The 26,905-nt window shown below is 51.3% G+C and overlaps 1 protein-coding gene and 1 long non-coding RNA gene across 19 annotated transcripts in view; one reads left to right on the forward strand and one right to left on the reverse strand.

Moving 5' to 3' along the window:
* The window catches only part of LOC103352100 (uncharacterized), a 385,595-nt gene extending 371,261 nt beyond the window's left edge, over positions 1-14,334 (forward strand). Inside the window, exons 4-5 of one of the 2 annotated variants that reach the window (XR_011379691.1) lie at positions 6,100-6,332; positions 14,166-14,334. This is a non-coding gene — a long non-coding RNA (uncharacterized lncRNA). The remainder of the gene's footprint in view (positions 1-6,099; positions 6,333-14,165) is intronic. The other variant, XR_011379690.1, reaches the window with a different exon arrangement.
* The window catches only part of CNTN6 (contactin 6), a 470,116-nt gene continuing 447,966 nt past the window's right edge, over positions 4,756-26,905 (reverse strand). For 16 of the 17 annotated variants that reach the window (XM_051831862.2, XM_051831866.2, XM_070051245.1 and 13 more), the window contains 11 exons: positions 19,266-19,441; positions 18,807-18,924; positions 18,142-18,300; positions 17,890-18,039; positions 15,689-15,759; positions 14,328-14,562; positions 14,129-14,244; positions 12,268-12,454; positions 6,439-6,551; positions 5,639-5,807; positions 4,756-4,990 (listed from right to left, as the gene is read on the reverse strand). In XM_051831862.2, coding sequence (XP_051687822.2) covers positions 4,887-4,990; positions 5,639-5,807; positions 6,439-6,551; positions 12,268-12,454; positions 14,129-14,244; positions 14,328-14,562; positions 15,689-15,759; positions 17,890-18,039; positions 18,142-18,300; positions 18,807-18,924; positions 19,266-19,441 — 1,598 coding nt within the window. In that variant the 3' untranslated portion in view covers positions 4,756-4,886. The remainder of the gene's footprint in view (positions 4,991-5,638; positions 5,808-6,438; positions 6,552-12,267; positions 12,455-14,128; positions 14,245-14,327; positions 14,563-15,688; positions 15,760-17,889; positions 18,040-18,141; positions 18,301-18,806; positions 18,925-19,265; positions 19,442-26,905) is intronic. The other variant, XR_011379688.1, reaches the window with a different exon arrangement.

Raw genomic sequence — 26,905 nt, forward strand, 5'->3', positions numbered from 1 at the left:
ATTTATTTATTTATTTTGAAAAAGTAGCTCTTCATTTTGCTGATCTTTTGTGTTGGTTCTTTTTGGATTCAATTTTGTTGATTTCTTCTCTAATTTTAATTATTCTTTTGCTCTTACTAGTTTGGGGTTTGGTTTGCTGTTATTTTTCTATCTCGTTGTGATGCATTGAAAGCTCCTTTGTGTGGTGCTTTTCCAGTTTCTTGATGTAGGCACCTATTGCTATAAACTTTCCTCTTAACACCCTTTTTGCTGTACCCCATAAGTTTTGATATGTTGTGCTGTTATCCTCATTTACTTCCAGAAAGTTTTTGATTTCTCTTAAGATTTCTTCTATGGCTCACTGTTCATTCAGGAGTATGTTGTTCATCTCTCTGTGTTTCCACATGTGCTAGAGATTCCTGAGTTGCTGATTTGCAGCTTCATTCCACTGTGGTCTAAGAAGGTGCGTGGTATTATTTCAACGTTTTTGAATTTCCTGAGACTCGCTTTATGGCCTAGTATGTGGTCAATCCTAGAGTAGGTTCCATGTACTGCTGAGAATGTAAATTCTTTATGTGTAGGACGAAAAGTTCTGTAGATATCTGTTAGATCCATTTGGTCTATATTGTCAATTAAATCTATTTCCTCATTGGTTTTCTGTCTGGTTGATCTGTCCATTGCTGAAAGTGGAGTATTGAAGTCCCCCAGTACTATTGTATTAGAGTCTAAGTGTCCCTTTAAATCCTTTAACATATCTTTTAAATAGCCAGGTGCCCTGTAATTAGGTGCATATACATTTATAATAGTTCCATCTTCCTGTTGACTTGATCCCTTAATCATTATATAGTGCCCCTCTTTGTCTCTGTTAACATTTTTTGTGTTACAGTCTATTCTGTCTGATATTAGGATGGCTACACCAGCTCTTTTTTGATTTCTGTGGCATGGACTGTGTTCTTCCATCCTCTAACTTTCATTCTGCGTGCATCGTTGTTGGTGAGATGTGTTTCTTGTAGGCAGCAAATAGATGGGTTTTGTTTTTTTTTAATCCATTCTTCCTGTCTGTGTCTTTTTACTGGGGAGCTGAGGCCATTTACATTCAAGGTGACTATTGATAAGTAATGACTTTGCTCTGTCATTTTTCCAAAAATATTCACATTTTTTACTTTGAATTTCCTTTGAACTTTTACTGAGAGATTTTCTTCTTTTACCTTCTTTTGTACTGATAACCATGTTTCTGTGTGCAATACATCCTTAAGCATCTTTTGTATGGCTAGTCAAATGGTGACAAATTCCTTCAATTACTGTTTGTTATGGAAGGTCTTTATTTCACCTTTATTCACAAATGAGAGCCTTCCAGGGTATAATATTCTGGGATGACAGTCTTTTTTTTCTCTTAAGACTTGGACTATGTCTCGCAATTCTCTCCTAGCCAGTAGGGTTTCTGATGAGAAATCACTGTGAATCTAATTGGAGATCCTCTGAGAGTAATCTGACGTTTTTCTCGTGCACATTTTAGAATCTTCTCTTTATGTTTTACTGTGGTGAGTTTGATTACAGTGTGTTGTGGCAAAGATCTTTCTGGTCATGTCTATTAGGAGTTTTGTGTGCTTCCTGTACTTGGATGTCCCTTTCTTTGTCTCAACCAGGAAAGTTTTCTGCTATTATTTCACTAAAAAAGGCCTTCTAATCCTTTCTCTCTCCATGACTTCAGGAACTCCTAGAACCCACATGTTCGTCTTTTTATAGTGTCCTGTAGATTCCCAACAGTGTTATCCAGTTGTATAGTGTCCTCTTCTTGTCTTTCGTTTAACTGTCAACTTTCCTATGCTTTGTCTTCTAAGTCCAATTTTCTTCTGCTTTGGCCGATTCTGTTGTTAAGGCTCTCCACTATATTTTATATTCGTTCTGTTGAATTCTTCATTTCATTTTGCTTTCTCTTTAAGATCTCAATTTCATGGGAGAAAACTTTCTTTCATGTCCTGTATGGATTTCAGTCGTTTGTGCATTTGCTTCTGATTACTTCTCTGCAGTCTTATGAATTTTTAGAATTCATTTCTTGCTTTTCTTCAATCTCATCATCTTCACAATCTAGTATTGAAGTGTCGTGTTCTTATGGGCATCACGTTGTCTTTCTTATTCTTGTTTCTTGAGTTGGTGTTTGTTGTTTGGCATTTGCAGACGGAGATATTCGGTCCCCCCACCGTGGCTGCTTTTATCACTGTTCTATGACTATAGATAAGTGGACTGTCTGCTTTCAGTGAATCTCCAGAGGCTTGTAGTGGGTGTGGCCAGAGAGCTCTGTTCGTTTCTGCAGGGTTAAGGGCGTGCCTCGGGCGGCACACCCAGATTTGGCCTGGTCAGTCTTCACTGTTTAATCAGAAGGGAAATTTATTCTGCTCAGCTGAGCTCCCCTCCTCAGTGCAGACCACTGCTTGAGTGACAGCCCCGCTGGGTATAATACTCATCCGCTCTGTCCCGAGGACCACACAAAGGACCTGTGCAGTCCTCTGTGTAAGGTCGGTTCCCCCGCAACGTCTCTCTCCAAGTAGCCAGGAACCCCTTGCTTGTGGCGTCTCCCATTGAGACTGCCGAAGTGCCAGCCACACCGTGAGTCCTCCCACACACCCTCGGATTTTCAGTCCCAGCACAGAAGCCTCACACAGGCTCCCGGCCCTGTTTGTCCTCCCACCAGAGTCAGGAGTCCTGGCTGGTTGCTGGCGCAGCTGTTACGTATGTCCAAAATGGCGCCCACCACTGTCCAGTGAGTGGAGAGTGACGTGTCTGTCCTACCTTTTTCTGGTTTTCCTCTAGTTTGGCTGGTGCACGTCCCCCCATGGGGCTCCAAGCTGGTTCCCTCTCAGCTCTTCTTGCAGCTTTCTCAGCAGTGGCTTGGATGCTGGGGTCTGGTCTCACCTCACTTTCCAACACTGGTGTGTAGGCTCTTGGCTGTTGGAGTCCCGAGTCGTGGGCGCCCATGCCCTCCACGTAGGTCTACTGTGCCCCTCTGATTTCGCTCGAGTTTCCTCTGCCATTTTCTCCCTAACTCTTCCTTGAGAATACACTATCTCCACATTTTAAAACAATCTTCTCCTGGGCTAGACCAGTAAGATCCCTCCCTACTCTGCCATCTTGGTACCCACTTTTGCATTTTTATAGAAACTATTTTGCCATGTAAAGATTTTGACATTAAGATAAAATACTGAATTTGTTTTAGATTATATTAAAACCAAAGAAACGCAGTAAGTTAAAAATCAGGGCTTTCATTCAGAGCAGAAGAGGACAGCAGCTCTGCGTAGACAACTTCCATTGCCCCGCTCTGTGTACTGCAACCCCAGCATCAGTGAAATGAAGGTGGTCCGGGGCCTGCCCCGGGCTTGCTAACTGTGGAGGTCTGAAACGAGCCAAGCACATGCGGCTGAGTGTTTATGCAGGTTATATCCTGAGAAGTTGAGAGTGAATTGAGGACATGTCAGGGATATTGCAGATAGTGAGTAGACTTAAGAACTCACAACTCACGAAGCAACGTGCACTCTGCAGACACTAAAAGTTATGAGTGAGAACCGTGCCAGCTGTCAGAGCCTCGCACACATGCCTGTGCCCCTAACGTGCCAGTCACGGGGAGCAAGACACACATCCTGTCCACGTATGGACACTGCCTGGACTCAGGACGAGCGTGGGACAGACCGCAGCTGTGACCACGAGTGTTTGCTGTTGCTTCTTAGCTTGCAGCACCGGGGAGAGGCAGGCGTGGGACCTTGTGCCGTTCAGACGAGGAGCGTGTCCTGGGTGTTCAGACTTCTGCATACTTTAGAAGTAAAGAGGACAGAATCCAGCATTGAGAACTGTGTGATTTGAGGGCTGTGGGTATGGTTCAGGTGTTTTCCTCATAACTGAAATCTGCACCCTGCTAAGAAGGCAACACTAGTGAGCCCACTTCTCACCTGAGGCCCAGGACAGCAAAGCTGGCTGTGCGGGCAGCAGAGCAGGACCCACGCCCTGAGGTGCTGTGAGGGAACCTGGTGGCCAGAGTGGCCGTGTCATGTCTGGACCTTCTCCAGAGTGTGTGTCCTGAACACTCGGTTAACCCTGGACAGAACCAAGTCACAAAACCCTAAGCTCTCGCTGTTATTGTCTGTTATGTTATAGCTCACACAGGTATTTAGACCAAAGCATAGCAAATCTGGTCCAACAGTTCTGCTCCCAGACTTCTTTGGTTCATACAAGGAGGCCACACACTCTGCTCTCAGTTCTTAATAATTGCCTGCGACACACCCATGCCTCTTGCAAGTCGGGAGTGTGGGGTCAGTGGAAAGCTGAGCTTTGCAGTGAGAAATGGCCGCCATACCCACGCCTTGCAGGGGCGGGGTGGGGGGAGGTCTCCAGGAGGTGCCTGATTCTGCTCACTCGCTCTGCAACTCGCGGAAGCTGGTTCAGGTGGACACTGCACAGTGATGGGCTGCCGGCAGCTGCCTCGCTGCAGCTCAGGCCAGAGGTAGAAGCTCACCGTGGTTAGCAGGCTTACACTTTTAAATAATCTCAACTATAAACAAAGACTTACATTGTGTTTTTGAGTTGGGTGCACCTTTCAGGCATTGGGGTGAACCGGCTGCAGCACTGGGGGTGCACCCGGCGGTGGTGACTGGAGACTGAGTTCCTATCGTTGCCATCATCAGGGGACACTGACACCACCACCCCAGGCTGGTTACCCTCAAGTCCCGGCAGCCACTGCTCCTCGGGTCATGTGGCACCTTCACGTGTATGCGATCAGAATCCAAACATGTTTAAAATCTGTTTATTAATGTGCCACAGATATTTACAAGATCTTAATAATATACACTTTCTCTCCAAACAAGTCCGTGTAAAGAATGTGTCAGAGTTAACTGCTTTCAAAAGTGCAGATTTGTGGTTCATTCGTCAGAGAAGCGGCCGAACAGGGAGACAGCAGAAACCAGCACGGCTGGCAGGAGGTGGGCACTGGAGCCCAAGACCTGAATTCCTCTGGAACTCAAACCTGCAAAACAGGAAAATCAAACAAGATCATCTTGAGGGAAAGTCAAGTTGCTTGTTATATTCTCTCTAGGAGCTTATCCTGTTACACCTGTTTCATTGGCATTTTATTCAATTTTAGGAAGTGCCTTGACCCTCTGTCCTTTGATATCTGTTTCCAGTATAAAAATGCAAACGAACAATGCCGGCATCGGCACAGTCGGCCTGGCGGGCAGGGCCCGTGACCTGCGGCACAGCCTCAGGCTGCCGAGTGACTCCTCCACAGCAGAAGCAGCGGTTACCTCTGTATGCCCGCTCTGAGGGTGCTAGCACGCTCAGGAGGACTGGGGAGCTGGGGGGCTGAGTGGCCGCCGTGAGCCAGGAGTGCGGAAGGGGCCCGTGCACAGTGGCTGTGGGGGTCCCCCCATCCCGGTGCCGGTGCTCCAGTGACTCACAGTGGAGTCCCTCAGAGTTTCAGTGAACACACAGAACACTGGCTGTGTACACGGTGCACACCTGACGGGTCAGTCAGGGGACCAGGTCACCGCCTCCTACTCACACTGCGCCTGGAGACCCGGACCTCTGACGTCACCCGACACGTACACACGGTCGGATAGCTCCCGGGGCAGTGGTGTGGGTTAGAAACCTGCAGAGGCCGCGGGGCTGCACTCACTGGACATTCCGGGGATCCGGATCTCCTGGCTGCTGCTCCCGTCTCCACCGTCGCTCACGGTTCTTATTTCTATCAAGTAATCCTCTTCGAAGGGAACCAGCAGCTCCGCCGAGGTGTTGTTGGTTTCCAGAACGTGCATCTTACTCTGCCTGCTCTGCCTGTAGAGAATCTGAGATGGTGACGTTCTATTAGCACGAGCACGTGGCTGTTCCCGGGGCAGACGAGGCCTCCTGGGACGGAGAACCGATTGTCCTGCTAGGGGCAAGATTGCCTACTTGGCCAGTGACTCCGGAATGAAGCCCATTTCTCTCTGTTAAGTGAATAGCTGAGGCCCTAATCTTTGGAGCTGCTGCGAAAGTGATCACTTGGTTTTGACTCTGCTCAGATGTCCCCATGCATGCGCCTGACAAGAGGTGACAGCCGTCACCTCCAGTGGAAATGTCTCTCTCGACTCTTCCTAGATCCCTGTCTTAGTGCCGCTAGAAACTCCATCTGCGCTGAGAGGCGAATCCCGTCTCTGACCTCATCCTCATCTCCCGTCTGCCATCACGCGCTGCCATCTGCGGCAGGGGCCGGAGTGGCATCTGCCCGATTTCACTTTATGACGCTGGAGGACACATGACTGGACTTAGCTCTAAAACCTCTTCTCTGAGCACTCTGGGATCGGCAGTGACCGGTGTCTTTGAACCACTTGGTAAGGATTCTGATTTCCATATGCATAAAATCTGTTTTCTATTTGCTGAGACACACTTGGTTCTTGAGTAATTTAACGGCTGTATTTAAAAGAAGGAAATACTCACCTTATAGCCTAACACTTCCGACTCATTTTCCATGGTTTTCACGTGCTCCCAGTTCAAGCACAGTTTAGAGTTTGAGAGCTTCCAGGCAATGTTTGCTGGGGGTTGGCTTGGAGCTGGAAAAAGATAATCAAAGATCCAAATGAATATTAATCTGCTCACGGTCACTGTGTGACACATCAACATGAAAAGGAAAAACAAGTCCTCAGTGTTAGTGTAGGAGGAGCTGAAATGTTTTCAGTCATTTGAAATAACATATTAATTCTAATCAGAGGAAGCAAATTTATTCAAATTCTGGTCATTTGAGAATGCCTTCCTGACACTTAGGATTCGTGATGACTTGCTAAGTGTCAGTATGAATCGCGGCTGGTGAGCTTGTGCACTGCGTGGCACAGCAGTGGGTGGAGGGGCCATTCTGTGCTCCGCTGGATGTCAGTCCGTGTGCAGGAGACGCGCACTGCGGCCGACACTCCATCTAGGTGAGGCTGCAGGCGTTCGTGCCTCCACACTGCAGTAGTTGGGATTCTTAGATAGAGCTGACGCCTCCAGATCAAGACGTGTCACAAGAAACCTGAGTGAGGGATTCGGGAGAATCTGCTAGAACCCGTGGCAGAGGCAGCAGCGGCTCAGAAGAGGTGGAGTCAGCGTCCTACACCAGGAAGGGCTCTTCTGCTTCCACGGTGCCTACAGCAGGCGTCACATCTGCCACCACACCTGCTGAGTGACAGCTCCTCTCCCCAGAGGCAGGCCACTCTTCAGTTCCCAGGAGACAGCTGATGCTTGACACAAGTTGGCTTATGTTTACCTTGGCCCAATCAAATGTGAATGTATCTTAGGAAAGATGCAGACCATTTAACATACAGAGAGCTGCTGGGGGAAATGAACACAATCTAGCAGTCATCCCAAAGATGCCCACTCCAAATCCAGACGGGCTTCTCGTTCTGACGTGAATGCAGAGAGAATGGCGAGGAAGGGAGGAAGGACTTAGAATATGCCATTGGAAGTAGAGGATGTGTGCAGCTAGAGAATTTTCATATTTATGTAGAGGGAAGGGACTTGGTATGTTTCTTATTTATACTTCTAAGTACATAATGCTTTTCCCCACACTTACTTGTTCCCTCCTCTTTGCTTTCTTATTTTATTTGAATTTTTGTGATGACATACGCTCAATGTACCTTGGACTCGTAAGCCTCCACTAAATACAGAATTCAACAAGTAGAAAGAATACGGTCCCTCAGGAATATGGACAAGGGCTGTAAACAGTCGTCACACCTCAAGGTGTCACTTTCACTCACATACATTTTTTGTACTCTATAGTTGGCACACATCAGGGAAAACATGTTTGCTGTCTTTTTGGGGACTGGCTTATTTCACTAAGCATAATGGTCTCCACCTGCATCCATTTTGCTGCACAAGATGGGATTGCATTGTTTTTATGGCTAAGTAGTATTCCCTCATGTTTATACGCCACACTCTATCCAGCCATCAGTTGATGGACTTCTGGGTTCATGCCGTACGTTGTCTGTTGTGAGTTGAGCTGCTGTAACATGGGGGCACAGCTGACTTTCATATACTGATTTAATTTCCTTTGAGAACACTCCCAGGAGGGACAGACTGTCTCCCACAGTGGTTGTGCTAGTTTACATTCCCAGCAGAGTATCAGGGCAGCTTTTTCCACATCCTTGCCAGCATCTGTAATTTTTAGATTTGTGTACGACAGCAGTTCTAACCAGGGTGGCTTTAATTTGCATTTCCTTGAGGACTAGAGATCCTGAGCATCTTCGCATCTTTCCATGTGTCTGTTGGCTATTTGCATTGCATCACCTGAAAAGTGCCTATTCATATCTTTAGCACATGGCTTTTTAAAAAAATATATGTATTTATTTGAAAGAGTAAGAGAGAGAAGGAGAGAGCAAGAATCTTTATCTGCTGGTTTATTCCCCCGATGGCACAGGGCCAAGGTGAAGCCAGGCATTTCATATAGGTTTCCCACACGGGTGGCAGGGGTCCAAGCACTTGGGTCATCTTCCACTGCTTTTCCCAGGCCATTAGTGGGGCTCTGAAGCAGAAGTGGAACAGCTGGGACACAAACCGGCACCCATATGGGACACCAGTGTCACAGGGGACAGCTTTATCCACCAAGCCACAGCACCAGCACCCCTCAGCCCATTCCTTAACTAGATTGTTCTGTTGTTGCTGTAGAGCTTCTTGAGATCTTACATATTCTGGATGTTCGTCCTTTATCAGATTTTGCAGGCATGGCTTCCAGAGGGCAGGGCAGGATTCTGTGTGAGTGGGTGGGTGGGTGGCTGAGCTGGATCTGAGTCGTGGTGCACTGCCTTCCAGCCTGGTGTTTCTCTGTCCTCACAATGCCAGTCCACCAGACTGTTTTTGAAATTTAAGAAACTGAAAAGATTAAAAATAATTCATCTGAAAAGCAGAAGCAAAGATAAAACTGCCCAGTAAGATATTCTGGGCACCTTTTTCTCAGTTTGTGAGACTGAACGAATGTCAGAGTTCACTCATTACCGATGGAAACGGAAACATTTCCTTCAGAGATCTGACGCAGCTGCTGCACACCTACTAAGTCTGGGTGTCTCCTGTCTCAGGAGCAGTGCATTGGTTATTTAGAGAGTTTGCTTCTTCTGCCAGTTACAAGGTAGAAAGAATAGAGCTTCGATGTCAGGGAGATCCATTTAGTCTTTTCCAAGGACCCAGGTTTCCCATTTTTGAAGTGAGACTAAGAATATGAAAATATCCTCACTCAGTCACTGTTCACTTCCTGAGAACAGAAGTTCTCCTCTGTGATGTTAGGACATAATCAGTTTTCCAACTCTGTTCAAATGGTTTGTTCCTAGTAATCGTATTCTGAAGTTTGCAAATGATTTCATTTATTAGCACAGTCAGCCTGGATTCAAGATTGCCCCTTCAGTATATTGCTTTTACTGGGATTCTGCATGCCTTCTGCAGGGAGATGAAATTGGAGAGTTCCAGCTGAGAGATCGCATTGTCCACAGGCTTTCTTATCTGTACCCATGCTCATCTCTCCCATGCCAATGCCCTATGTGCCCTATTTAAAAAGCCTCTGATAGAATTAAAAAGGGGAGAATGATCCCTCATGGGAAGCAGGACACACAGCAGACTCATAGAATGACAAATGCCCTAAACAGCACTCTGACCTCAGAATCAGCCCTTAAGGCATTTGTTTCTGGCTAAAAAGCCCATGAGAGTTTCTCAGGCATGAAAAGCCAAGACATTGTGGCAAAAAAAAAAAAATTAACCTAAATGAAAGACCTCTGTTAATGAGATCCCAGTGGAAAGAACAGGCCATCAAAGCTCTGAAGGGAGGAGAGAACTTCCACTTTGAACATGGCCTTGTCTAAATAAGATCGGAGTTTGTGAACTCAGAGGCTTCCATAACCTTGGCAGCTCAAGACAAGAGCCTCGGGGGAATCTCTGATGTCATAAATAAGAGTGTCAATTGTTAAATCAACAATGGGAGTCACTGGGCACCTGCTCTCCATGTAGGATCTCTGTCCTTAATGTGCTGTACTATGAGAATTAATGGTAAAACTACTACTCAAACAGTATTCTGTATGTGTCTCTGTGTGTGCAGTCTGTTGAAATCTTTACTTAGTATATACTGAGTTGATCTCCTGTATACATGGTGAGGAATGAGATGGGAGTGGGAGGGAGGTTTGGGGGGAAAAGCTGCTATAATTCAAAAATTGTACTTTCAAAATTCATATTTATCAAAGGAAAGTTTTTTTAAAAAAGCCTCTGAAAGCTGCATTGTAAGGGCCCTCACCTAAATAACACTTTTGGCTTGATGGGATCGCAAATGTCTGTTGTGGAACTAACATTTCCGTTTTCCTGAACAACCAGAACACCGTCACCATGCCTGTACCGGCTGTGTCAGGGGAAAACTCGAAAACAAACAGTTTCGTGAATTTGTGTCCTTCCAGTCAGTTTCCAAAGACTCGGTTGTTTTCTGCTCAGTGACAGAGCAGCACACACTGGCCCTGTAATCAGGTTCGCTGTAGACGGCATTTGTATTCACCGCGGTGCCCACGGTGAACTCAGGAACAAGCTCCTGTGTGCGAGTTCTGAGGAACAGCATGGGGCAGGCGAGAAAGAACGTGCGTTACGGCAGAATCAAAGCCTAACGCTTCTTTTATGTTAAATGTGGAGTGATTGCATTTTTACAGCAAGCAGGAGTCTAGTGCAGAGTGACAGTCAGTCAACACCAGGCGCCAAATTAAGGCAGGAGCTGCAAACAGTCGCAGTCATTATGTCTGGGACTTTTTTTCTGCAGAAGCAGTGATGTGTTTTTCCTGCCTCTCTCAGAATTGATGGAAATAGGGTTCTTCCCGAGTGGTGTCTGCGCAGAGCCTCTCGGCTGTCTATGGGAACATCACTTCCACCAGGCTGCGGCGCTTGTGGCGGAATCACCGACATCTCTGTGAGAAGGACAGTGCCACCACCGCCAGCGTCAGCAGCAGACATCAAGGAAGGGCTGCACCTGCTCTGCTGCTGAGAGGCCCCTACTTTTCCTTCTTCGTCTCCCTTTCAAGAGCTCAGGTTGTTACCAGCACCGCGGCTCACTAGGCTAATCCTCCACCTGCGGCACCGGCACCCCGGGTTCTAGTCCCGGTCGGGGCGCCGGATGCTGTCCCGGTTGCCCCTCTTCCAGTCCAGCTCTCTGCTGTGGCCCGGGAGTGCAGTGGAGGATGGCCCAGGTGCTTGGGCCCTGCACCCACATGGGAGACCAGGAGAAGCACCTGGCTCCTGGCTTTGGATTGGATCGGTGTGGTGCGGTGCGCTGGCCATAGCAGCCATTGGGGGGTGAACCAACGGCAAAGGAAGACCTTTCTCTCTGTCTCTCTCTCTCACTAACTCTGTTGTTTCCTTCCCGGGTCTTTATTTTCTTTTGGGGCCATCTCTCCCTACATGGAAACAGCCTAAAACCAAGGGTCTCCCTGTGTCATAGCTCTCTCAGGGCCCTGGGGAGGGGCTCATTCCTGATGGATGACTGAGTGGCTCAGAGACCAGAGAACGTGCTCTGCACGACTGTTAGCACAGGGGACTCCTGTTCATCTGCCCTCGATCACACAGAACACTGCAGGTGCTGCCATCCTGCATGGTGAAACCTGACCCAGTTTATTTCTGTGCCTCAAAGCATGGGAGAGTTGTGCAAACCAGACTCGGAGTACCAAAGCAGCAACAGTCACCATTCCCCTTATTCAGTAGGTGCCGAATAAGAGACTGACTGTCGGAGGAGAGGAGACGTGTGCGGCTCACTGGTGGACCTCAGGCCCCCAGGTCAGCCACGGGGATACAGCCCCTAGGAGGGACGTCTGGCACCTGACAGAGCAAGGCCTGCTCCAGGAGAGACGTGTGAACAAAACCCAGTGAAAACTCACAAGCCTGCTCACTACTGAGGCAGGAGCTGGCCCCTCGTTATCAGACCCTTCCACAAGGAATGAAGCCCTGTGAGGGCACAGCTTCTTAGGGGTCTTCAAGTCTCGGCTGGTTAGACCACCACCTGGCCTCTCTGGGCTGAGCACCCCTGGCTGGGGCAGCACCACCCGGGTTCTTGAACATGTCCCACCACTGTCTCTCAGCTTGGTGCTCAGACTGGGAATTCTGGAAAGATCCAAGTGGGCTTTTGATGGTTACCAGAGGGTCAACAGTTATCCTTATATGAGAGAGAAATCGTCTAACCGAGCCAAGCCCCTGGTACGTGGTGAGGCGAGGGAAGGAAAGGGACAGTGAGCACCGGGATGTGGCGGCCACACCGCGTCGCCCTCCCCGACGTGCAGCCATACTTACGAGACTTCTTGGTGGTGACATTGACCGGGGGGCTGGAGGGCCCTGTCCCACCCGTGTTGTAGGCTCTCACGGAAGCAAAGTAGATGGTGTTAGCCTTCAGCCCAGTGATGTTCTTGGTGGTGATGTTTCCACTAACTCTGGCTTTGCCAATCATGGGCTCTCTGGAGTCTTCCGTCCAGTACAAGACCTGATCATCAAAAACAAAGACTGAGGGACAAGGCAGCAGCACAAAGGACAACATGTGTTTCTGCACAGAATGGTTACACGAGAGTGAATCAACCAGAGTCTGTGTGCACAGACATTCTCGGTGGACAGTAGAGGAAGCAACTCCACGGGCGGCTGAAGGCCCGAGCTCTGGCACGGGCACGGGGGGCAGGCCGCAGACTGCACAGCTCAGTCAGGGATTCCACCCGTGGCGCCGTGCTGCTGCCTTTTCTTCCAGAACTGTTTGAATCGTGGCTGACGAATCAGTCAGCTCACACCGACCCCTTCTCGTGCAGTGAAGTGTTCAAGGTAGATCAGAAGAGGCGACGAGAGTTAAATTCTGCAGACATGTCAAGTCCTTTACAATCTACTGAAGAAGGTGCAACGTTGAGTTAAAGCTTATTTTTGTGCAAAACATGTTGAATTGACACATATGAAGGATCTTCATAAAGTTCGTAGAACATGTGCATGATGAAACACGCAGAGTTCAACGTTCTGCACAAAACTAAGCATCTTTTCTGTCAGTTTTCCACAAACCTCTCGAAGCGCCGTCCCGCCCGGGAAGAGCAAGTGCAGGCACACGGCAGAGAAGTGGGGGAGGAAGCGTGGGCGGGGAGTGTGAGGGCGGGGGAGGGGACGCAGACAGGAGCAAGACCTCCCAAAGACGCCCACAGGTGAGCAGGACTTGCTGCCTGCACCAGGAGCTTCCTTTAGCAGTACAGGAAGAACTCTGGTAGGTAGAACGAGGCACATTTTTAAAATAGTGATTGTATTTATTTTAAGGGCAGAGTTAGAGAAGGAGAGGTACTCTTCTGTCTGCTGCTTCACTTCCCAAAAGGCCTCAAGGGCCAGGGCTGGGTCAGGCTGAAGCCAGGAGCTTCATCCAGGTGTCCCACGCGAGTGCAGGGCACAAGGACCTGGCCGTCCTCCACTGCCTCCCCAGGTGCATCAGCAGGGAGCTCCATCAGCAGCGGAAGAGCCGGGACTCTCACCTGGCACCCATATAGGATGCTGGTGCAGGTGGTGGCTTCGCTGGCTGCGCCACAAGGCAGGCCCCAGCATTACTCTGATGCCAAAGGAAACCAAACCACGTCATCCACTTTGTGACTTGGGGGACTTGGAATTTCAAAAGCAGGGAGCCACTGATAGCTTCCCCAGGCCTACAAATGTGAGTTGCCTCGGAGTGGATTTAGGAGAACCTACTTTGTTTTTTGTTTTTTCAAAAAACCACTGAACTGCTTCTTGCAGGGTGGTCCAGGTCCCAGAGCAGGTTTCCTGTGCAATTCTCCAGTGTGTGGTGAGGTGGGGGAGAGAGAACTCTATCCCTCCAAGAACAAAATGCCACAATCTGAATAATTAAATAAGTGTGCTGCTCCCTTCAACGTCGTATTGTGGTGAGAACACTTGAGGTGACGTGGTCTTAGCAAGCACCCACGTGCAGGGCAGTGCAGGGCTGCCGACCCCAGCGGGGACAGGGAGCAGTGCCGCTCAGACACTGTCCATCCCAACAGGAAATGCACGCTGAAGGGGCTGTCGCTTGTGAATTTGCTTTCCCAAGATCCCCCAGGAAGACCTCCTGCTTGTGCCCCTCTCCTACGGTGCACACAGACATGCACGGTCCCAGGCCAGCAGCAGGACAGCAAAGCTGGGGTGTTACCTCGTAGCCCAGCACTCTTCCCGTGTTTCTGTTCCAGGCGATAGCGTTCCAGGAAACCTCCACTTCAGAAGCCGAAAAGCTCTGGACAGAAGTTCCCCGAGGGGCCAGCTGAGGTTCTGCCTCCAGAGAAAGACATGGCCGTCTTCAGCACACAAAGGCACAGAGACAGAAACCCAGCCCCGAGCCCCGGAAAACTCACCGTCCTCCCCGGAGTAGACGATGGACACGGGGCTCAGCGACCCTTCCCCCTGGTCGTTGTACACGCCCACTTTGACTTCAAAGGGAGACAGGGGGGCGATGCTCTCGTTCCTGTAGACAAACCTGGAGGATTCCACGGACGCCACACTGGCCTTGGTCCAGGCTGTCGAGCCCAGTGGCCGGAACATGACCAGGTACCCAAATCCGTCTCCACTCTGTAGCTCTTCTGCAATGGGCTTGGGAGAGGGTGGTCAGTCAGTCACTCTGCTCTTGAAAAGTCTTCTATTGAGCTGTGATACTGTTTATGGATAAGTTGGCATCCCTCTGCACAGACATATCCTAGTTCATCCTGTATTAAAATACTCTTATTTGGAATGTCAATTAGGAAAATGACTGTTTAAAGGACTCAGAAAAATAGCTGAAGATTTCAGGTAGAAATAGAACATGGGCTTTGCATATTTATATCTTCTCCCTTGATCATTCATAAATTGTAATAAAATGGTTTTAGAAGATTGCAAGAGTTTATGATGAAATCTGAAACATAATTTTGATATTGATTTTTTAAATCTGACAGCATTAACTTATTAACTGTGTTTCAAGGCTAGCTCAGTGGCGCTCTGTGGGACGTGGCTAGAACAGCAGGTGCTCTGGCGCTCAGAGCTGCGCAGCCCAGCCAGAGGCCTCGGGGCCGCCAAGCACACGCCTTCTCCACTGGTGACCCCAGCGAGGGCAAGCTCTGTAACAGACATTCACATTCTAAAAATTACTAAAATTTAAAAAATAGGATTATATACATATCCCAACAGAGCTCTGAAGCAGTTACAAAATATAAATAACCACATAAACGAAGCAAATGAAAGTGAATTTGTGCTTTCATTTAGGCAAACATTCCACCTGATTACAAGAAACTTGTATTTAAAAGTCAGTGGAATTTGCTTTTTTCAGATGTGCTGTTTGTTTTCCAGGGAGCCACTGGGTCAGTACTGGGGGTGCAGAGTCTGTGCACCGTGCCGTTACAGCTGTGTGTGTCTGCGTACCTCTGTAGCACCGGTGGAGCCCACAGCTTACAGGGCTCCTGTGTGAACGTGGAATGGTGCAGTGTTAGAGGGCGGGGCCAGACATGGGCGGGGGCAGAGCTCTCTACTGGGAAGACGCGGGGCGGCACTGAGCAGGCAGCCAGGAGGAAGGGGGCAGCGAGGGCCTCCAGGACAGAGCCCGGCTGCCCCTCACTCCAGGACGGACGGACGGCGTCCGGCGCCTGTGGATTCCCACCAGCGGCCACATCAGCCGAGTGTCTCCTGTGTTCTTCCCAGCCAGCTCAGTCCCCTTCCTTCTCAATGACTCGGTGGGACATGGACTCACCTCCCAGGTGACGACGAGCTCAGAGCGGCTCCCGCCACCGCCTTCGATGTTGACAGGAGGCACAGCAGGCACTGGAGGGATGGGAGGAAGGCGGGGTTATGGAATCTGTCCTCAGGGCGGGGTGGGGGGCACCCCATCTCGGGCAGGCACCTGTGAGATCTGCCTTGCCTAAGGAAGGTAAAGCAGGCTTCCCCGAGGACACAGCTGTGTTGGATGCAGAGCGGCCTGGCTCCGCGGCTCTCCTGCAGCCGGTGAGGTGCCTGGCTGAGCGTCGGCGGCTGCCTGGCTCGGGGCGCCCCCACTGCCGAGTGAACCCCGACTGCAGCAGTGTGCAGCAGGTAGCAGGGAGAGCATTCGCCCATTACCTTTGTCAGCGAGCGGACGGATACTCTTCCTCTCCCTATTAGCCATCAGGACATCTTCCTCTTTAAAGTTGAGTCTTAGAAAATGTGTAGATACATTCTCAGCCTGCCGCCCCCTCAAGGGGAGCCCAGGGAGCCCATGGAGTCCCCTGCCTCTCTGCGTCCTGGGGAACCCGCGATGCTGACGGCTCAGGGCGAGCCGTGCGGCTGAGGGCACCACGTGTGTGAGCACGCATGCCCGACTGCACAGACCATCTCTACACACCGAGACAGGAGCCCAGGTCCGTGAGAGCAGGCCAGTCTCCAGGTGCACGTCTCTGACATGGCGCGGACTGGGCTGTTCAGCCGCACACGCACAGGTGTGCTGAGAACTGGCGGCCGGAGGTTAAGACACTGACATCTAATTGCTTACTTCAGCCTTGTTCCCGTCATAGGTAGGATCGGAATAAATCCCTGTCAATTTGTTATTCCCAGTTCATACAGATGCTTGGCCCGATACATAACACAGTGACGCACTAATCTGTTACTTTTCACAATAGCATTCATCAGATTTACCCTGAGCTTTGCCTGCCTTGATATTCCTAAGTGTTTAAAAGGTCAGCTGAGTCTAACCCTTCTTCTGAGTCTTCTGATCCTGGGCAAGAGCGGCAGGAGGCAGGGCAGCTGCCCAACGGTGGCCCAGGGCCCCGTGCGGGAGCGCTCAGTGGTTGGCTGTGTAAGGAGAAGGACTCTGACACTTACGTGTCCTCAGAAAGAGCAAGTTTCTTTGCTAATTAACCATGCTGAAATCTCAAATCCGTACTGAGAAGCCAGTCTTTAACAGTACCCAGCAGGACAGCAAAGTCACAGGGAACCCCCGGGGCAGTCAGGGCGCCTGGCTCCCATCTCCCGGTGGCCACACAGAGCTTTGCAAAAAACCACCAGGGTCTGGACCACCCAGCTCAATGTAACCGAAATACAAATGAGCTGGAGACAGACAAGGAGAACCTGAAGATCGTTCTCCACCGTCTGGGACAGTGGGCCCGGGCCTGGCCATCTGCACTGTCTCTGGCCGGGACTGTCTGCACCCACGTTCAACCGTGAGATAGGGACATGGGGGTGGGAGTCCAGGGGTCTGGGTTCAAATCCTGGCCCTGTCAGAGACAGTCAGCTGACACCCGGTCTTCATCGTCCACCCCTGAGACAGCACAGAGCTCCCCGCCTGACTGCACTGGACGCCACTGCTGTCACCTATGGGGCTTTGCCTCAATCCAGGGCCACAAGTGTGACATTGCCATGACTGAACTTACCTGAGCGTGGTAGGCACTTTCTGAGGGAGCCCTGTTTGTTCAACTAGGCCAGCACCAGCAGAGGGATCCCGGTGCCTGGGACAGCGAGAACCCCAGCCTGCTGAGCTGTGGGCAGAGGCGGCCCCGGCTCTGGGGACCTCCCCGGTGGGTTTGCGAAGCCGCAGGCTTGTGTCCGAGCCAGGCTCCTCCCACGCAGCTGTGAGGCCGGGACCCACCTCACTTGCACAGGGAGAAGTCACACGACTGCTCAGCAGAGCTGTGCCCCACCCAGTGTGGAGAAACGGGCGCACGTGTCTGGCTGGGCGCCTGACCCTCTCTGCGGCCTCTCAGACCATTTTGATAAAAACAGCAGGAACTCCTTGTTATCCTCAAATCCACAGCTGTGAGCAAACAGCTGCGACGCAGACACAGCTTCCCAGGAAGCCTTGCTGTGCCAGGGCCATGAGGGGAGATGGCGCCCGGGGAGCCCGCGACCCGGGAGCAGCACCCTGCCTCAGGGCTGGCTCCCTGCTGGGAGTCCTGGGTGTGTTCAGAGACAAGGAGTGTTTACCTGAGGCTCTCGTCCTCAGCAGTTCTGAAGGTTTACTCGGCTCTCCGATGCCAATGCTGTTCCCGGCAACAACTCGAAATTCGTACTCCACCCAAGGACTCAGCCCCACCACCGTGGCGTTGTACGTCTGCCCGCTGAGGATCTCTGGGTCTACAAAGAGTGGGACACTCACGCCATCGAAGTCAGCACTAGTCAGAACCCAGCAACCACAAGCCAGTGTCAGAACACCGCCCAGAGGCGCCGCCGGCTCACCTGTCCCCACAGCCTGCCAGCCCACGGAGAACGGCGTCCGCGTCTGCACCGTGAATATCTGGATGGGGCTGTTGTTGTCGGGGCCTGGCCGCCAGCGAATGTGGGAGCTGGTGCTGGAGACGTGCTCCACGCTCACGCCCTCCGGCGGACCTGGGGGGCCTGGACAAACATGCTACAGTAGATGCTCAGATCATGCTTTGGACAAGCTCGGGTTCATGGCTCATTTTCCTTGTTATGCTTAGAAAACACAGTGTTGAACAGGAAGAACTGGTAGCATGCCGTTAGAAATTCAGGTCGTATTAATCAGCTCACGTGGTAGAACACTGACTTAGAAATGTTTTCTCTGGAGAACAGAAAATGCCAGGCACCAGATGGCTGACAGCCACCCAGGAGGGAGCCAAGCCCACAAACGGATACCCGCGCTCTCTCATTTGCCCCTCAACTCTACGTCCAGCAAATGCAGGGAGTGTGGCCTCTGCTCCGAGGGAGGGCTTTGTGTTAAACGGACCTGACACCGCAGGCCAAGCATTCACTGCCCACAGAGGACCCACACAATGCAGCGTGCACGCCCTTACTCCACACCCCCTCAGGTCTGTGTGGTGAGGCCGCATCGGTGCCTGGGACCGGGCACGAGCACCAAGGTCGCGCCTGCCCCACCCGCTCACCTCTGACAGTGACATCAGCCGCAGCAGACAGACTTTCCAGGGGCGTCTGCACGGTGCACAGGTACCTCCCAGAGTGACGAAGCTGGATATTCCGTATCATCAAATCCCCAGCAGATTCCTGCCGACAGAACGCGAGAGATGGAGGAAAGCGTCACTAGACACAGCGAGCCCCACCTCTCTATGCTGGATAAATGTGAAACAAAAAGACAGCTCTGGAGTTAGGAGACAGACCCGTGCCGGGACAGCTTCTCTCTGATGCCTTGTATCACTCCCTCTCTTCTAACTGCACAGGGCAACTAGTATCGCCGTGAAAGGCATAACAAAAACCAGATGCAGCACCGTGAACGCACAGTAAGTAATTATCCACGCACAGACGTGGGCAGTGATTACGAAAGCTGGCGATTCATGGCCCACGCTCGATTCGTGTTACTGGGTGTTTTGAAATAGTCCGCGACTCACTCCTCCAACCCTCTCAAAGTGAGTGGCTCCGTTTCTCAGGTCTATGAGGTCGCCGTTGAACAACCACAGAAACGCCACCGCGGTGGAGGGGTCGCGCGACACCTGGCAGGGCAGGATGATGCTCTCGCCGACGGTAACGTCCATGTCGGACGGCGGCACGGTTATGACAGTCCTCTCTGTGGGGAGAAAACATTCCTTACAAACACATCTAAAACGCCAGCGTGGGGACGGGAAATCACACGAAACTGTACACAGCCGGGCGCTCTACCACGTCCAGCCCGAGACGCGCCTCGCTGTATTTACCATCAGCCTGGCTTGTTACGTAGTGGAATTAAACACACAGTCCCGCTGACACCCTCGGAACACGGCATTCCCTACACGTGCACTGCACACGCTCTTGCTGTGTTTGCTTTCTAATGCGAGGTGCAGCACGACCACTGACACGCAGGTGCTTCTCCAGCGAGCCCACATCGGCTTCACACACCAGCACCAGAGACGGCATGTGCATTCCACCTGAGTATCAGTGCAGTGAGTTAACCTCTTAATGCACTTCTGGTCAGACTTTCCCATGTTAGCTCAACATGCAACGTGCGTGGGAAAGACCAAAATTGCCCATTTTCATTCAAATTCTGCAGTGTTGGAATTCGACTTTCATCATGAACTACGCCTTCTGGAAACGCCACCTCAGCGTCAGCCCCTGCTCCCCACGAGCTGGCCTTTACTCACGGGCACTTCAAGGGACCACTCTACGATGCTGCAGTTGTACTTGAGTTCCGTGTCGTTTTGACGACTTATTTATTACAAAGTGCGCGGCTTCATTTCCAGAGCAATGCACTGAGAAGAGCCAGCCCGTGTGCAGAGCTGAGCCGCCTGCCAGGAATGAGCAGGTCTTGAGGGACTTACAGGTGAGAATTTAGCTCTAAGGCAAACGATTATGAAAGAAATATGGTACAGGAAGAAGTTTCAAAATAGGAGGATGACCCTGGAGAACTGTGTCTGCAGAACACCCGTAGGATAAAGCTGCGAAAACCAGGAGACATGCCAACCATGCCCATCCCCCAGCGGCTACCCATTCCGTCCACCAAACCAAACCAGCACCGACCGGGTTGTATGCCTGCCTTCTGTCTTCAGAGGCTCCGGTTACCATTCACGTCAGAGGCATCAGCCGAGCCCTTCAGAGACTGGGGAAGCAAAGCAGAAGGACTCCCCTTGCTCAGGGCACAGTGGGTGAAGATTGTCCCATTCTGAAGTTATCGGAGATAAAGCTAACTGTTCCTCTAAGTTCTGTCTTCATGCTTTATTACTATGGAAGATGCATACACTTTTTAATGTACTGTTTTCTAGGGAGAAGTTTGAAGAATGGCTTTGTGGACGCTGGCCATTTCAAATTCCCAGCTGATTATTCCTCTTAAACTAAGACATTATTCCTACATAAGGGGAATGACATCTGGGGTTTCAAGAAAACCATTCAGACTAGAAGGAATGTTTTCTTCTTATGGGTTCTCTGAAAAACAAAGAATCGGTAACGTGTTCTTCACACTTATGGAAGGATGCGTAGGCTAACTGGACTGGGGAGTGTTGACAGACCAACGCTGCCCCCACGGAAAGTTTCAGATCTGCACTCACAATACTGCTCCTCCACGTAGGACACCGCGGGCTGGCCACACGGAAGGGTTCCCGGCCCACGTGGCTCCCTGGCAGCACAGCGACTATCACTAAACCACCACGAATAAGGAAGCGTGTGTTCTAGTTTAGACTGCTCGTGCTTCACCGGCTAAGTCATTTATAACTTAGATGACTTAGTGCCCACCTGAGTACCCAGTGCGTGTCCATCCCCGCCCTGAGTAGTACAGACGCCGTGGTGAGGGAGATGGGGGAAAATGGCACAAATAAGAAAGATGTGTTGGGGCCGGTGCTGTGGCCACTGCCTGTAAAGGCAGTAAAGCCACTGCCTGCAGTGCTAGCATCCCACATGGGCACCAGTTTGAGCCCCGGCTGCTCCACTTCCAATCCAGCTCTCTGCTATGGCCTGAGAAAGCAGTAGAAGATGGCCTAAGTCCTTGGGCCCCTGCACCCATGTGGGAGACCTGGAAGAAGCTCTGGCTCTTGGCTTTGGATCAGCACAGCTCCAGCCGTTGTGGCCAATTAGGAAGTGAACCAGCGGATGGAAGACCTCTCTCTCTCTACCTCTCTGCCTCTCCTTCTCTCTGTGTGTAACTCTGACTTTCAAATAAATAAATGATTCTTAAACAAATAAAGATTGTCTATTTCACAGTTTTTACCTAGAGAGTAGGGCCAGCATTGAGCAAGTGGGTGGCCTTGGGGCTGGCCTTGTGTTTCAGTGGGTTAACCATCCGCTGGCAATGCTGGCAAACCATATGAGCGCCACTTCAAGTCCCTGCAGCTACACTTCTGATCCATCTTCCTGTTAATGCACCTGGGAATCCACTCAGCATGTGTGAGACCTACGTGGAGTTGCAGCCTCCTGGCTTTACCCTGGCCAACCCAGTCATCCGGAGAGTGACCCATCAATGAAAGATCTGTCTCCTCTCTGTAACTCTGCCTTTCGTATACATAGAGAAATCTTAAACAAAGCAGCCAGCCCCGATCAAGTACATTTTATAATTAAGAACCCTCTAAGAGACACATAAAAATGTACAGGTTTATGGGATATCTTGCAATATTCTAATCCAGAAATGCCTCCTGCAATAGCCAATCAGGATAAATGTATCCATTTCTTCAAACATTTAACATTTCTTTAAGAAGAAAATATTCAAAGTCCCATCTTAATATCTTTCATAGAGAAATACATGTTAACATTACAGTCACCCTATCTGTGCAGCAGACCCACCACGTCTTGCTCCAATCTGACCTTAGCATAGGGTCTGGAAGTCAACCTTCCTTTGTCCCATTTCTTGACATATGAACTTTAGGACACGTTCTCATGGAATTATTTTACCTCAAGAGGTTGAACTCTTCGTATACATCTCTGTTGAGTACATCTTGTAACTCAGAAGCTGGCACCGCGGCTCAATAGGCTAATCCTCCACCTTGTGGCACCGGCACACCGGGTTCTAGTCCCGGTTGGGGCACTGGATTCTGTCCCGGTTGCCCCTCTTCCAGGCCAGCTCTCTGCTGTGGCCCGGGAGTGCGGTGGAGGATGGCCCAAGTGCTTGGTCCCTGCACCCCATGGGAGACCAGGAGAAGCACCTGGCTCCTGCCTTCGGATCAGCACAGTACGCTGGCTGCAGCGCTCTGGCCGCAGCGGCATTGGAGGGCGAACCAATAATAAAAGGAAGACCTTTCTCTCTGTCTCTCTCTCTCACTGTCCACTCTGCCTGTCAAAAAATAAAAATAAAAAAATAAGCAAAGGTGATGGGACTTCGCTGTGTGCTCTGACCCTGGCTGTGGGGCTGCACAGGCGGCGTGGGCGGCTGCCCGTCTGCACCCCCTCAGCTGCACGGAAGAACTCACTCTGAGTTGTTTGCTCTGAAGCTCCGTATAAAGCCAGTGTCCTTGTCCACGGCGTAGGATACTCTGACCTCCGAGTCAGTGGATATTAGCTTTGCCATGATGCAGGAATTCCTGACTCTGGACTCAATTACTGAATAGTTCTGTGGTTTGCTTTCCTGCAGTGTCCATGTGGACGCCATTATTTCCTCGTAACTGATTGAAAACTCCTGTCCTGGCGCTTGAACTGGAGGAGCCAGCATGTCTGTGCACACTGCTGGCACAGCCCCCAGAGACAGAGGGGCCAGTGGCGCCACCCCAGACTCTGACCCTGACCTCTCAGCCCCTCCCTCCCTGGAGCTTTGCTGATGTTCCTGCTGCTGCCACCACCACTGCCTCATCTGGGGCCCAGGCCCTGACGTGGCCCTGCTCTCACCAACATCAGATCAGCACCTGCACACCTGTGCCAGCTGCACACCTGTGTACCAAAACCCCATGTCTGTACATGCGCACTCCTGGGCTAAGCACACACCTGCACACTTGTGCCAGCTGCACACCTGTGTACCAAAACCCTATGTCTGCACATGTGCACTCCTGGGCTAACTGCACACACTGCACATGTGTGTGTTGAGAACTCATGTCTGCTGGTGCACTCCTATGCTATCTGCACACTCACACACTGCATACCTGCTCCGAAGCTTTGCAGCCCTCACGTGCATGTGCCACATCTTCACCTACGCAAGTGGTCAGTTTCAGTGATCTGTCTGGGTGTCTGTTCCTGGGTGTGCACATGGTGCTTGGACCAGCACATCTCCATCTGCTGCTTCCGTCCTCTGCAAGCAGACTGAAGCCACCCAAGGCGGCTGACGACTGTCCTGAGGGGCTCACTTGCACCACCGAGCTCAGCCCTGGTTCAGAATTCCAAGTGCATGCCCGGAGAGACACGCCTCAGAGGCTGGCAGAGTGGTGCGCAGGCAGCAGAAGCCCACGCCGGTGCTCACTTTTGATTCCATTAATTCTCTCCGTGCACACACCGTCGGTCCTGGGAGACTCAGGCCTCTGAGAGATGCCTTCACGCCATCAGATGACCAACTGGGGTGTTCACACACAGACCTGCTCCACGCAGCAGAGTGGGCACAGTGACCAGGGGCTCCTGCACATGGGAAAACTCCTTGGTATTTATGGTACGGGAGACCATGAAGCTCTGGCTTACAACACAATGTAATGGAGAGAAATCAACCGTGCTAGACTTTATCATCTGTGAAACCTTTGCAATTTTTTAGCCTCTTTCCCATGAAATAAAATACATCTTGCTCCATCCCATTTCCTCCTTCTTGCTTTTTCATGCTATACTTGTAGGAAGGCTGGTGTGATGCTTTAAAAATTTCAGCACGCACCAGAATTCCCTGGAGCGTTTGTTCAAAATGTGAATTCTGGGGCTCTCGCCAGAAATGCTGAATTGGTCAATCCGTAGGGGACATGGGAACATGGGCCTGGCCGGGGGGGGGGGCACCATGGCACAGGTTCAACTGCATCTTGGAGTGCCCTCATCCCATACTCCTGGACCACCAGGGCTGAGTTCCTGGCTTTGACACCAGCCCTGGCCATGGTGGGAATCTGGAGAGTGACCCAGCAAACGGGAGCTCTCCGTCTCTCTTTCTGTCCCTCTGACTTGCAATTACATATATTTCAATTTAAGTTAATAATGACATTTTCAGAAAAAACAACATAGAATAAACATGAAATGGCTGAAGAAGGTATTCTAGGGCCAAGAAGCGTGAGTGTCTGGAGTGGACCCACCCAGCCCCGCCCAGCCTGAGGGCTGCAGTGGATGCAGGCCAGCCACGCGTGGTCACTGGGCGCAAGGAGGCCACAGGCACCACCCGGGAGCCTTCACAGCAGCAAAGCGCCCCAAGTTCCTGAAGAAGAACAATTGCCAATCTGGAATCCGCCCAACCAACCATCAGTGAGATGGAGGCATCGGATAAAGACATCTTCAACCTGAAGATCTCAAATAGGTGTACAGCTCTTGAATTCTTTCTGCAAAACTCACTGGGAGATTTGCTCGAACAAAATGAAGGGGGTTTCAGAAAGAGAAGGAAACAGTGTCTGCGCAGTGCGGTCCTGACGCACGCAGGGCTGAAATCGGGTGACGAGGGCAGCTGGGATGGAGCTCTGTGCAGGCACAGACGCCACGCAGCACGCAGCACGCAGGAAAGTCGGAGAGCATCCTGGGCGCTGCCCAAACCCACCGAGGAGGCAGGGGGAGGATGCCTTTCTTTCCCTCCCCCCAGGATGCAGCAACGGCTGGGGTTTTAGGAAGGAGAAGTACTTTTCCTCTCCGTCACATGATGCGTGAAACTGCGACGTTTTGTCTCTTAGCCAAGTGCGGGATCACCTCTCTCACCTTAAGTACAGGTGGAAATCTACACGTGCACCTGTCACCGTAAACCACCACAGGCAACATACAATGAATTTCAGCACACAGAATCTCTGCCATTCACCTGTAGGTCCCATTGCCCATTTATCCTGCACCGCAACATGTAAGCACAGCAAGGACTGCCAAGAACCGCAGAGTGAAAGGAAAGCAGCCACGTCACAGTCCAGATGCCTAGGAGAACCAGGGGAGTTCGTGCACAGTGGCGGGAGCCTCTGCTGGCTGCAGCACTGTGAGGCGGGCGAGCCCGGCTGGGCAAATGGCAGGGCTTTTACCCTGCAGGTTTCAAGGTGCTGCCCTGAGGACACTGTCCTTGGGCCTGGCTGTGGGATCCAGCAGACTAGGAATAAACAGCACTGCTCCTTACAGACACAGGGGCTGGGCGGGGCTGTGAGAACCTCGGCTCCCTCCCCAGCAGTCAGACGGCTTCCACCTCAAAGCACCACCCTGAGGCCTCCAGCAGACGCTGGCTAAGTGCCTGGCACGGCATATGCAGTCCAGAACGCTGACTGGGGCAGACACAAGGTCCTCAGTGACAGCAACAATCATAGGGACCACACGAGGAGACACGAGCCCTTCGCTAAGAAACAGCCCAAGTCCACGCCATGGAGACGTGGTCAGAGACACGAGCCCTTGGCTAACACACAGCCTGAGTGTACACCTGGGGACACGTGGTCTTTGGAGACACAGGCCCTTGGCTAACACACAGCCTGAGTCCACGCCATGGACACGTGGTTGGAGACACGAGCCCTTGGCTGACACACAGCCTGAGTCCACGCTGTGGACACGTGGTTGGAGACATGAGCCCTTGGCTAACACACAGCCTGAGTCCACACTCAGGGACACATGGCCCTCAGAGACACGAGCCCTTCACTAACAGCCCGAGCCCACGGCCCTGGACACATGGTCAAAGACACGGGCCCTTCGCTAACAAACAGCCCAAGTCCATGCCCCTGCTACTCTGCCCCTGGACACATGGTCCTCGGAGACAGTAAACGGGGTGGCACCTTCTGAATGGACCTAAGCTCTTCGGGCTCCATGCTCATCAGCAGGGCCAGGCTTTGCGATTCCTGGCTGAGAAGTGACTGGGACCCCCATGTCCCTGGCCCCTCTCTTGGCATATACCCCTGTGTTCATTAAAGCTAAACAATGAAATGCAACTCTTATCTTAATCCCTATGGTAACGATTACAACAGAAAAGGATGCATCCCCTCCACACTGGAGAACTATGCTGTAAGGTACACACTCAGATGTAATCAGAGTGGTGAGAACCACTAATCTGAAAGGGTATGGGCTACACTGTATAAAGGCCAAGATGATGCTGATGCCAGCAGATGTGTCTACACGGATGCACGTTCCTGAACGTGCCCTGGAACTCAAGTCTCCGGAGTCCACTCAGCATCACTGTCTGCGTGGAAAGAGCAGGAGCTGCCCGCCCCCCCGGGTAGGACTCCTGATTCATCTTCTCTACTTGAAAATAACTCCCCATCAGGTTCTTAAGTCAAGGTCCCCTTTCTGTTTAAACGTTTTCGTGCATTCCTTGTAGAACACGGGGCTGTGGCACAGAGAACTGGGGCGGGGGTGGGGGCGGTCCGGCGCTGTCCCCCACCGCAGGGTGACCGGTGCGCTCTAGCAGGTCCTCGGCTGCGTTACCCAGGCTGGGCTTCCTGACGCAGCTGCCCCCATTCCTCAAGTCCTCTAGCGGCCGCCGGCACAGAGCCCGGGATTCTGCCCGTCTCCGGGGCTGCTCCTG

Source organism: Oryctolagus cuniculus, chromosome 10 (genome assembly GCF_964237555.1).
Source record: "Oryctolagus cuniculus chromosome 10, mOryCun1.1, whole genome shotgun sequence".
NCBI classification, from domain to species: Eukaryota; Metazoa; Chordata; class Mammalia; order Lagomorpha; family Leporidae; genus Oryctolagus; species Oryctolagus cuniculus.